General features: G+C 40.2%; 1 protein-coding gene across 8 annotated transcripts in view; it reads right to left on the bottom strand.

Moving 5' to 3' along the window:
- Positions 1 to 11584, bottom strand: part of GRIA4 (glutamate ionotropic receptor AMPA type subunit 4) — a 225517-nt gene extending 213933 nt beyond the window's left edge. For 5 of the 8 annotated variants that reach the window (XM_040544136.1, XM_040544137.1, XM_040544141.1 and 2 more), the window contains exons 1-2: positions 11098 to 11583; positions 9780 to 9938 (exon numbers count right to left, since the gene is read on the bottom strand). In XM_040544136.1, the coding sequence (XP_040400070.1) occupies positions 9780 to 9938; positions 11098 to 11185 (247 nt within the window). In that variant the 5' untranslated portion in view covers positions 11186 to 11583. Of the gene's footprint in view, positions 1 to 9779; positions 9939 to 11097 lie in introns of all 8 variants that reach the window. The other 3 variants (XM_040544140.1, XM_040544138.1, XM_040544143.1) reach the window with 2 other exon arrangements.
- Positions 11585 to 11994: the final 410 nt, after the last annotated feature.

The following is an 11994-nucleotide window of genomic DNA, read 5'->3' on the forward strand; positions in this document are numbered from 1 at the left end:
TTGCTGGGACATGGGTCTTGCTACCAAGGGTGCCCCACATTGCCCTTCTCCTCAGGCAAGATGCAGCACCGGCCAGCCAGAAGAAACCTCCAGGGGCTGTGGGGGCTGCACAGCTGGGACGAGTGGGTACAAACTGTGCAGACTGAGGTCTCTCTCTAAATCAGAGACCAACAAACCCAGCAGGCAACTCTTTTTTTTTTTTTTTTTTTTTTTCTTCTCCTGCTTGCCTACTCTGTATAGCTTCTATACTCCACACAAAGGTAAAGACAGTGGGCAATATGTATAAATGATGTGTTGATGGCATGACAATTTACCCTGCTTCTTCTAGTCTTTAATTCAAAATTTGATTTCTTTGGAGAAGGTGGGTACCCAGCCAGAAAAGAATTATGGGTTTGATAAAGAAATTACTTGAGGATGGCTGACTAGCATCTTGTTGGCCAGACTGGGTGATCAAAATGGTCCCATTTAGCCTTAAAACACAATAAAATGTGAACATTACTACATGCTACCTGCTCTCACATTTATTTTGATGACCTTCTTTTTCTTCTTTGAGGCACTGATGCCAGACAACAGTTCATCCCCCAGACCGCTTTCATATCTTTACTGTATCATCTGTAAGAACTTGTAATGTGGATCACTTCCATATGGCACCACTCCTGATATGTCAGTCACACACTTTCATGATGCATATGTAATCCTGCAACAGATGCAGTTGTATATCCTCCCAATACACCAATGTCTTCTTACACTCTTTTCCTTGGACCTTTGCTTGTGCCTCCACACAGCAGCTCCCATTCTTCACCTCTCCATAATAATGTATCACTTGAAGTTTTACCTTGTTGCTTTTACCACCCAACAGAAGCATTAAACAAGGATACCAAGCAGATAAAAAGGACTTGAGAAAGAAAACACCCTGACCAGCTCTCCACTGGAGGCCACACAACAGCTAGATAGAGAAGCAGCACTACCTGGGTGTGTAAGCAGCCCCAAAAGCCAGCTTCCTATCTGGCTTGGGTTTTCTACTAGAGTAGAAGGGATAGATTAGGAAAATTTTCAGAGTCAGTCAAAATCACATGACTATTGATTTTCAAAGGAAATTATCCTCCCAGCTGCAGTGTTTTTGAAAAGTCCTTTCTTAAACACGCTTCTCAGTTTAAATGGATAGAAATGACCAAACCTGGAGGAAGAAAACCTGGAGGACATTGCTAATAAAAGGCCCTACATTGACTCTGCTGAGACTGTGGCTCTGTAAATCTTTGTTTCTTTCTCCCCATCAGCTTAAAGGACTTTAAAAAAAGTGCTAAGTGTACTGATGCATATGTGCTTTTAATATTATAGGTTTTTACTTCTGAATTTTACATGAGTTTATCTGTGCTTGACAAAGTGCTTTTCGCTTATACTCGATGCTATTTTCCAGACCTGCACACAGCACCATCCAGACCCCTATCTCACATTAACTAGTAGTGTGAAATATTGGTTTTGTACATCACGAATATTTAAGCAGAACAAGAATCTTTTGAGGACCAGTAATACTTTACATTTTGTACTCTCTTTGTTCTAGAAGAATTTCCTTTCTTTCCCCTGCTTCTACCTTGAATATGTATTACACGAATCATTTCATCCACTGAGGAAACAGGGATGACCCTGACACTGAAAAAAAGGCCACATGAAATGTTTAACAAAATGAAATGAAGCGTAACACTAGGCTGTGAAATAAATTAATAAGAACAGACTATTTTGCACCATAATTCCTAATTATTTTGTATAATAATTTTAACACATGCATTGCCTTTTACAGAAAAATGTGGAAATTAAAATTCTATGTCTGTTTAGGAGATTTGAAAACTGAGACAAAGAAAGAGTAGAGGTCCCAATTCTTTTCAGCAATTAACTTGCACTACCTGTGAGCTTTTTTAAAATACCTATTTGATGGATATTCATTGGGAAATCCTGAATTGTAGGAACAGGTGACATGCACATAAAAATGAAGTTCAAATTTTATGGGCTTAAGAGAGTACTATGCAAATATACTATAAAATCAACCAGAAGATGTGCATGCAGAAATGGCACAGAATCTACCCCAGAGAAAGTCTGCAAGTGAGAAACTGAGGAACTACTACAAACTGTCAAAAGCTGATGTATTTTAATATGTCTTCAAAATGTGTTAAAGCCTTTCTTTACAAAGAATCTAATAAACGAGCAGGTGAAAAGTGTAAGTGCTTTTTGTTTCTCTTGTGCTCTATTTGTATTTACAGAAAAAACCCTGCAGTCACACTCATGTCATCCATGACTTCAGAATATAGAAAAGTACTGCACAAGACTGAATTTTTCAGGAGTAATGTTTACAGATAAATACAACACTGAAATGGCCTGTGGAACTCAAGAAAATCACTCAAATGTCATTCTTTTTAAGTAGGCAATTACAGACCAGAGGTCCAATTTCTAAACATAAATATTTAAAAAACAAACAAAAACAAAAAACCACAACATATGAGTTAAGCAATTTAATATGTTTTAAGAATTGAACAATGAGAGAAAAGAATGATAACCTGTTAATCTTGCAAAGAAGCTGATTCCTATTTCCTTCAAACCACAATCCCTGCTCAGGTAAAGCCCCTATTTAAATCACTGACAGCTCTGCCTGTGAAAGAACTGCAGGACAAGGGCCAATATTTGAACTGGACTTTGTTAATGTTAGCATATCTGGCCAGCACCCAGCAAGAGCAGCAGCTTGTAAATGTGTGTACAGGTCTTCCCCTTTGAGTCCCACAGAAAGCTTGTCTATAATCGGCTTCTGAAGAATGTTGTGGAGAGGAAGGATAGCTCGGGTCTTTACACTGCATGGCCAATACAAAGATGACATGTATGTGTCACCCTTGTTCCACCTTCTTACCATAAGGAACCAGAAATATAACAAACTTCTGCAGTTGTCTGAACAAACCAGGCAGATGCTTCAGGCAGGACTATGGGAAAAAGAACAGGGAAGAACCCAAATCCTCACAAAGGAGTAACACTACTGAGATGAGGCGGCTGACCCATACTTTATCACACAGATACGGACAGGTCTTCTAGAGTGCTCAGCAATAAGCAGTTCCCATTGGAAAGACAGCCGCTGCTGAGTACTCTGGAAATTACTAGAACATGCTCTGAATGCCGAAATGCACGGTGACTTCTCTTTTTAAACTTAGGTGCCTGAGAACATATACTTCAAATATAGCATTTTTAAGAGTATTCAACCAATACCACAATTTAATCCATATCAGTATTGTTAAAATCCAGTGAGATCTTTGAACTAAAAAAAACAAAACAAAACATAAAAGTTATGTAAGAACCCACACTAGACAGAAGAAGAAAATGGAACTTCTGAGAAAATGGTTAAAAGTAAAGAAGCACCAAATTTTCAAAACAAATTGAATAAATTTAATTTCCGAAACTCAAAAAGAGAATTCTTGATCTAAACAGGAATGAATTGTCTAGTTTGACTTTGTGTCCCATCACATAACTTAGATATAACTATCCCCACGTAAGTTGCAGGAACTCCTGCCCAGGCCAATCCAGAGGATTTTGTGCAGTGCTAGTCCAACATCATTGCCTCAAGCCAACTATACAGAGGAATGGAAATCCAAAGAGGAGGACATTTTTTTCTTTAAATTACACTGGTCCAATCATATGGAACTCTTCACGTTGGCAATAGCACAAAATTCATCCCGTTTAAACCAGTCGTGTACTAAGGAGTAAGACCTGAGAAAAGATTATTTGGCCCTATGTGTTTAAGTCCAAAGAGCTTCACCTGCTCCCAACCTGAATTTGCACAATTCATAGTAGGATGTAAAATGGTTAAGAAATCAAAGCAGATGGCTTCCTCTCTCACAAACAAGCAAGTCTCAAAACAATCAAGACCTAAAAATGAAATGCATGAGCTATTTTGACTAGCATTCAAACTTAGATTGCAATGATAAAGCTGAAGTTAATCAATTTAATTCACTTGTTAAAGTGTTTTGTCCTATACAAGAAGCACTGCACTGCACTGCGTTGACTTCTGCAGGAGGAATGAAGTGCCACAATCTTCATTATTAATCCCATGAAAAGAAGATGAAATTATTTTTGTAGCCTCTAATAAAGCTTTCGAGTTTACAGTTTTAGCCAGTCCAGTAACATGTTAGGAAAAAAAAGCCTTATTTCATGCCAGAAAAATGCATGAAAAAATGCATGAAGAAAAATGCACTGAAGAAATCTGACTATATTTCAGCAAAAGCCCATAATTTATTTTCCCAACAATGACCTTGAAAATTAAATCCAGACTCTGATGGATTGGAGCTATTGATGGTTGATTTTCTCTTTGCTGTACAGCTATTCTACAAGGATCACATTTACAGCTATGAAACTCTAAATGCAGATCTTCTCCTAGGTACACATATACAAAATCCTCCATATATAGCAAATGGCACCTAAGTACACATGTATACTTTGATTCCATCAGCAAGTTCTAATAATAGAAATTTTTAGAGAAATCGTTTTCAAGAATTGGAGTCTACTTTGAGATAAACTCCATATATGAAAGCGAAACACTCAATTCAAATTGGTTTTTGTAATCACTCCTATCTCAGAACAGTAAGATATAATCCAGTTATGTTTCTCTCGGCAACTGGTACACTATTTGCTTTTGCAGTTCAAATCTTACCGTATGGTATGCTTTTATGGTAACTCTCAGTGTACTCCAAACTGCTTCTTTGGGAATACTGTACTGCTCTTGGCAGTAAAAGAGCAGTTTTGGGACTGCTCAGCCTGGAGAAGAGAAGGCTCAGGGGCGATCTCATCAAAAGCTATAAATAACTGAAGGAAGGGTGCAAAGAGGATGGAGCCAGGCTCCTTTCAGTGGTGCCCAGTGTCAAGACAAGAGACACACAGGAGGCTCCCTCTGAGCACCAGGCAGCACTTCTGTGCTGGGCGGGTGACAGAGCACCGGGACAGGTTGCTCAGAGAAGTTATGGAGTCTCTTCCTTAGAGATCTTCAAAAGCTGCCTGGACTTGGTCCTAAGCAGCCTTTTCTGGGTGTTCCTGCTTGAGTAGGGGTTGGATGAGACCTCCAGAGGTCCCTTCCCACCTCACCCACTCTGTGATTCTGTGAAAATATCATTTGTCTCTATGACACCTCAATTTCTAAATAAAGAACACCACAGTTTAAAAAGACATGGATTATTAAGCTAAGGTTACACTCCCATTGCTAAACCGAGTTGTAATTATTAAAGGAGAATTAGCAACCAAATTTAATGTAAATCTTCGCAAATCAAAGCTGAAAATGCTTTAAGCGAAATGACACATAGTCGTGATATGAAGGCAGTACTATATCTGAGTCTGTTTCCTCAGCTTCCTGAATACCACAGTAGAAAAATTAACTTCCCAATGACACCACCTCTGCCCTCACTACCACGCATCACAAGGCCAGAGAAGGATCCATGGAGAGGCCAGGATGAGGAGGGAGGCTCCTGCCTGTCCTTGGGGCTGACTCTGAACTTAGGGAAGCTCAAAGAGAAACTGCATTCTGGTGATGCAGAATCAGGCCCACTAAGGTCAGATCATCAACCCTGCCTTAAAACAGTGGGTGTAAAAGTCAAAGAGACAAACTGCTGGAAAAAAAGTAAAGTTATTCCAAGAAACAATTTTTTTTTTTTTTAACTCCAGTAGGCCTTTTTTTTTTTTTCTTTTTTTTTTCTGATCCATGTGACATGTTAACAACATTAAATCTGTTGTTCAATAGTATCTACTGGGATTAAAATTTGGTAAGAAGTGAATTGTGTGGAAGATGAAACATGAGGAGTGTCTGGTTTGTCCCAAATTACACATATTAGGAACATATTCATCTCAGAATACACATGAAGTTGAACTGACTCAAAGGGAAAAGTTTTAGTTTTAATGGGAAACTGATGAAACACTCAAACCAATATCTTTTCTCACCCATTTAGCCTAATCCTGCAGAACTGTAAGGCTGGTTATACACTAAGGATTTTTGAAACTTCAACAGAAAAATTCACAAACACGAGACAAGAGTTGGAAGGTAGATGGTTCTCTGTAAAATAGTACAGCTTCCTCTCAAGAGTATGCAAACAGGTTTAATGTTGACTGCTTTGCTGAGATACACTAATGCAATGTAGAAGGTGCATGGAATGGAGATAATTTTTCTGTGTTCAGTTGAAGAATAAATATATACAGTGCTCTCCAGAAATCAATGCATAATTCCTACGTCTGAAATCAAGCTGAAGCTGGATTGCCAATCATGAGCAAAATCTCCTGCTTGTAACGTGCAAACCAATGTATGCCAATAGTTGAATGTTTCAGCTTTGGTGTATTGTGTTCTGATGAGTAAGAATCTTGTACTATTCATGTTTTGCAATAATTTCAGCTCTCTCTGTCAGTAAGAGAGATTCTCTGAATAATGTATGCAGTGCAAAAGAAACGAACAGAGTTTAAATAAAACACGCAAGTGGGAAGGCGAAAGAAGAAAAAAGACTATCTCCAAACTGATACAGATCAGATCCCTTTTGCTGGCTTACAACAGAGTCTGTGTGCTTAAACAACCTGTTTCGTATGCATTCACACTTAAGAACAAAAATAATAATGTCTGGGCCTTTTTGAAGAAAACTAAAACATGCACTACAATCATTATGAGATAGATATTAATAGGATATACAAAATTACTCCAATTCCAAAACTACTTCTGGACGAACATTTGTCCGTATGTTTTTATCTAGCGAAAAGAAAAAATAATCCACTTTTTTCCAAGATTGCAGTGAGTTACCTACCAATACGCCCTTCATAATCCTTTGAAATCGTCTGTTTACTGTCCCTAACACATGCACATTAAGAGCAGGCCCTGAATCTTCACAAATAACCTCTGCAGCAAATGGAAACAGAACTAGAGGTAACTGGTCATGTCTTAGATCTTCATGCTTGAGCTCACATGCATATTCAGTTCAGTCCAGCAGCTCTAATGCTTTTGTACTGTGTATCTGGAGACCTGTGTGCACTGAGGAATTTTTCCTATACAAATAGCAAGATCCAAAGCCACTGTTTCACAGGGGTTTGGGAAAGAGTTATCACTTCATATTGGCATGAAATCACTTAATTCAGAGCTGATGGTTGGGGTTCTTTAATTAGGTTAGAAAATCTCTCACATATCTGCACTTTAGAAGCCTCTGTCAAGCCAGCAAATTCAATCACATGGAAGTCGGTGTCCTCCAGCCATCAGACAATTGATTTTTGCAGGATTCTGCTCATATTTAGCTTAAGGGACATGTGATATGTTCATTCAGTTGTCAGTCAGTTTGCCTACATTTCATTAGGAGAACATTTGTTGTTTAAAAGATATTCTGTGGTATTAAAATGTTTAAAAAAAATAAGAAAGTCAGATTATTAGCACAATACTGCGAAATGTCAAATAAATACAAGCTTTGGCTAAAAATACATGTTGGTTTAAGTGGGAAGTACAGACCTAAAGGAGGCCTGTAGGATTATGTCTATTTAATACAGACAGGTACAGAATTATATTAGCATACACACAAACATATACATTTACTTTTCCTCTTTCTCTACCTGCCCCCATATTGTACAGATTGATTGTCTCTGAGTCATTAAACTCCTTGGAACTGAAAAGGGGTTCAGTTTAAAAAAATAAAAAAAGAAAAAAAATAAAAAATAAAAAATAAAAAAAAGTACCAGGTTATGAATCACTATTTCTATAAATGATAGCAAATACAAGGGACAGGTTTTCCCCAGTTAAAACTGTGCAAGCTAAACGTAACCTAAGGTGGTTCAAAATGAGAGAGAAGAATCTACTGTGGATCATAATGAGGGAAAGTTTTGGACAAACCCTTTTTTGAAACTAAGGCATTAAAGTCTTACACACAGAAGTGGTTCAACTTCAGATAATCTCAAATATATGCAAATCAGAATTAATTCACTAAGATTCCAACAGAAATACTCTCTACAATACCCCTAATCCAAAAAGTAACAATAGCCTCTGAAATTATTTGGTAGAAGTGGCTGTGTAGGCAGAATCTCAGATAATTGACTTTATCTAAAATTACTGATTTCAATATAGAAAATTTTACTTCCCTCCTCCTTCACTAAAAATTAAAGTTTAAAAAAGCTACTGTGTCATTTGTCTTCGTGGACTATATAATCAGTGCCTGCAAAAGTTGACATGCATTGTAATATTTTCTCAATGAGCTACACATGCACAGATCTGATGCCTTCCAGTTTCAAAGGACCTCCTGAAATGCTTTCTCCTTATGGAATGTGATATTGATTTTCACGCTAAACACAACTAATACAATGCTTAATATAGAATTCAAACTTAATAAGACATCAATCTCTCCTGCATAAAATGAATGGAGCCATTTTGGCAGCTCAGAAGCTTTTCCTGTTAAATAAGGTGGCAAGGTCATCTGAAACTTATAGTACCAAAAAGTCTCATATAAATAAATTCAGCGATCTTTCAGTAAATAATATATGAGAACTGCACAGTACATTGTATGTTTACACATTAAAAAGTGACACAGAGATGGCTGTGAGAAACTGGAGAGAGACATAGGACATATTTAAAAGGCATAATGGACAGTAAGACCTTCTCCAGAATGTTTCTATTTTAAACTCACTAGGCAATGTTGCTTAGGGCATCTACTTCCAGAGGCAACTCACTCCTGAATGAAGAGAAGGGATTCGAAAACTTAAAGGCCACAGAGCAAAACCTTTAGAATCAAATCCTGAAATATGAACATCCAAGTAGCAATGCTACTACAGTCTTCATCTTTGCCACACTGTATCCCACTGTCTTACATAATAAAATGAATACCTTCTTATAAACCTCATGTACGTGAAGATAAATAGAAATGATGCTTTGCCACTTTCCGAGACTGAGCAGTATCCAGCATGTGTTGTAGCTACTGCTAAAGACCCCGAGGTGATCTAAATGTAGAAGTTCACCTAATTATATTCTGCTTAAAAAAAATAGAGAAAATGATGTTATTGTATTTGGTAAGGGCATTTCATTTTCTATTTTCCTTTCATGGTGTATGTGCATCTGTGCGCGCGTGTGTGTATAAAATATATAGTAGGAAGAGAATATTTGTTCCAGTTGAGGTGGTCTGTGAAATCAAGTAGATCAGATACTAACTTGATTTGGCACCAATGTATGGATGCATAGAGACATATCCACAGGATGTATGCATTACGAGATCATAAGAGACATTTACAACCTAGAATATAAGAGCAGGGCTGCCTCAAGTGACATCACCAGATCAACTGCAGCATCAACCAACTCAGATATATTATCCTGCACACCACTGCTTCCCTGTCTCCCTTCCAAGCATTAGAAAAGCATTTGTGAGCACAAACATTATCATATATTTTGAAATACATGCAAGGCACACCACACCCAAAAGCGAACAAGAGTAACTGTGGGGTTTATGGACAGATCGAGACATTCATAATTTTTCTTTACAACAACAAAATTCATCTCCATAGAAACCAGAAAGCAAGAAACTACAGTAATAACACTAAAGTAAATGTCACATCAGGTTAGTCAGCACAAAGCAGGAGAAGGGATTTTGCTCCACTTAGAACTAACAAGGACTGCTGCCCCTTTTCCTCTTCTGCTACAGGAATCTACACTGAAGACAGACTTACTGATGTATTTCCCATGCAAGATAATGATGTGGTTTCCTGTTATTTTCACTGCAATTTACCCGTAAGGTGGTCAGATCAATGGCAGGTTTACTTACAGGCATTTGTTACAGCGAAGCTGTTAGCTGTTTCAATGTTGTCTACATGAGGAACCAAATTAAAAGGTGCTTCAGATGCATTGGGGCTGGTGTTATGAAGAAAAATTGCTAATCGAAAAGCAGTATATTCCTGATCTGTGTTCCTGATGAAGAGACCACCTACAAAAAAAAAAGAAAAAAAAAAAAGAAAAAAAAAGCAAAAAGCAAAGGAAGCAGGTTGAATAATTGGCAAGCTACTTACTATCTTGCAACAGCAAGCAACTATCTCTCCCAAAGCTGCACAGTAAGGCAAGTCCTAAGACTTTAATGGGTAAGGAACTAATCATATTCATAATCACAACCGCTGCCTTTAAATCACTGTCCTCAATCGATTTTAACCTCCCTGATGCATTCATGCTTCTTTTCTGACTTCTCAGTTTCCAGCCTTTCATATATAAATACCCAGATTTGCCATGATTACAGTGACCTTTGAAAGTGTTTAGCCTCCATCTCCCTGCTACCGAACACACTGGTAAATCAGCTACTCAACAGCCTCTTACATTAAGTGGCGGGCTAATTAAGGAGAACGATGCTTTCTGGATTAAAATGAAATACCAACTCAGTGCAGGAGAATCTGCGCTAAACAGGAATATAATGAACTTTGCTCCTCTGCAGCCATGTGCAGGCAGGGAGCAGCTCAGCCTTATTAGCAGCATCTTTACAAGTCCATGAGAAATGATGCAGTGATGGAGCTGGGCTGGAAAGAATTCAGCTAGCTGCGTCCCATCCGAAACACGGCCGAAAGGAGGGAAGCAGGAGGCGATGGGAAAAGGGTGGGGAGGGGGCACAGGACTACACGGAGAGGCTTGCAAAATCCCAAACTTTCCAACTGTGGAAAGGGAAAGAAGGGCAGGGTTGCCTTTTACTCCCCACCCCTGCCAGCTACCGCAACCTCCAGTGCATGTAACTCGCCATCCCTCTGCGAGCCAGGCGAAAGGAAGGGGTGCTGGCGGGGGCCGAGGCAGCCCAGGGGCATCTGCCCCAAGCCCCTTCCTCTCCTACCGATCCCACACACCCAGGAGCAGGAATGAGTTTCGCAGAAGATGAGCATCCCCCTACAGCAGGGGAACACACACACGGACACGTACACACATACACACACACACACACACACACACACAAGCACACATACACAAATACACGCGGGCTTTCCGTGAAGGCAGGGAAGTGGGATGGTGGCGGAGGAGAAATCTGCAAGCTGCCTTCAGAGCCGTCTTTCCAACTCACTTTGCAAAGGCTTGAACCCCTGGACACGCACACAGCCCAATGCAGCGCTTACCTATTTGCACACTGCTAGGAAAAGCTCCCATTGCTAGTCCCCAAAAGCCAGAAAACAACAAGACAAGCTGTCTGCAAATTATCCTCATCTTCTCTTTTGCCTCTCTCTCTCGCCTTCTCCCACTCGCTCGCTAGATGCTGCTCAGAGAGGCATTGAGGACGAGACGGCTACAAACAAAACCAAGAATTTAAAATAAAAAAAAAAAAAGGAAAGGGGGAGAAAAAGAGAGCTTTCCTCCTTTCTTTTTCTTTTTTCTTTTTTTTTTTTTTTCGGATTTTTTTTTCTTTTGTTTTGTCTTAGTATTTGCTCGCTATCCTCCGCCGCTCGCTCTCAGCCTCTCTCCCCGCCGTTTCAGCAAGCCATCCCGCCGCACCGGCTTTTTCCCGCAGTCTCCATCGCCGGGGAGCGGTTTGTGTCCGGCTGCGATGCTTGCACATGCAGAAGATGGTGGGGAGTTTGGCGGCGGGGGGGAGCGTCTAGTGGCGGCACGGCGCGGCGCGGTGCGGGCGGACATGCGCCGTGTGCCCCCCCTTCCCTTTCCATCCCTCCCCTCCTCGTGTCCCCCCCACCCCCCTTTTTTTTTTTTTTTTTTTTGTTTTGTTTTACCCCCCCCTCCCGCAGCCTGCCCGCACCGCCAAGCATCTTCCGCGCCGCCCCGCGGAGCCGCCCCTGGCTCCATGCGTGCATTGCAGCGCCGGCGGCCGGAGACTTTTCGGGTTTTAACCCATCCCCCCTACACCCCCAAAAAATCCTCTTTTTGCCCCTCGCACATCCGCGGGCGCGCAGCGGCGCGGAAGTTTGTACCGCGGAGCGAGATGACAAGGTGACTGCCCCGGGCTGTGTTGGGGACGCGGCTGAGGCCGCTGTAATTAAGGGCTAATTATTATTAATGAAGGT

Source organism: Cygnus olor, chromosome 1 (genome assembly GCF_009769625.2).
Source record: "Cygnus olor isolate bCygOlo1 chromosome 1, bCygOlo1.pri.v2, whole genome shotgun sequence".
Classification (NCBI taxonomy): domain Eukaryota; kingdom Metazoa; phylum Chordata; class Aves; order Anseriformes; family Anatidae; genus Cygnus; species Cygnus olor.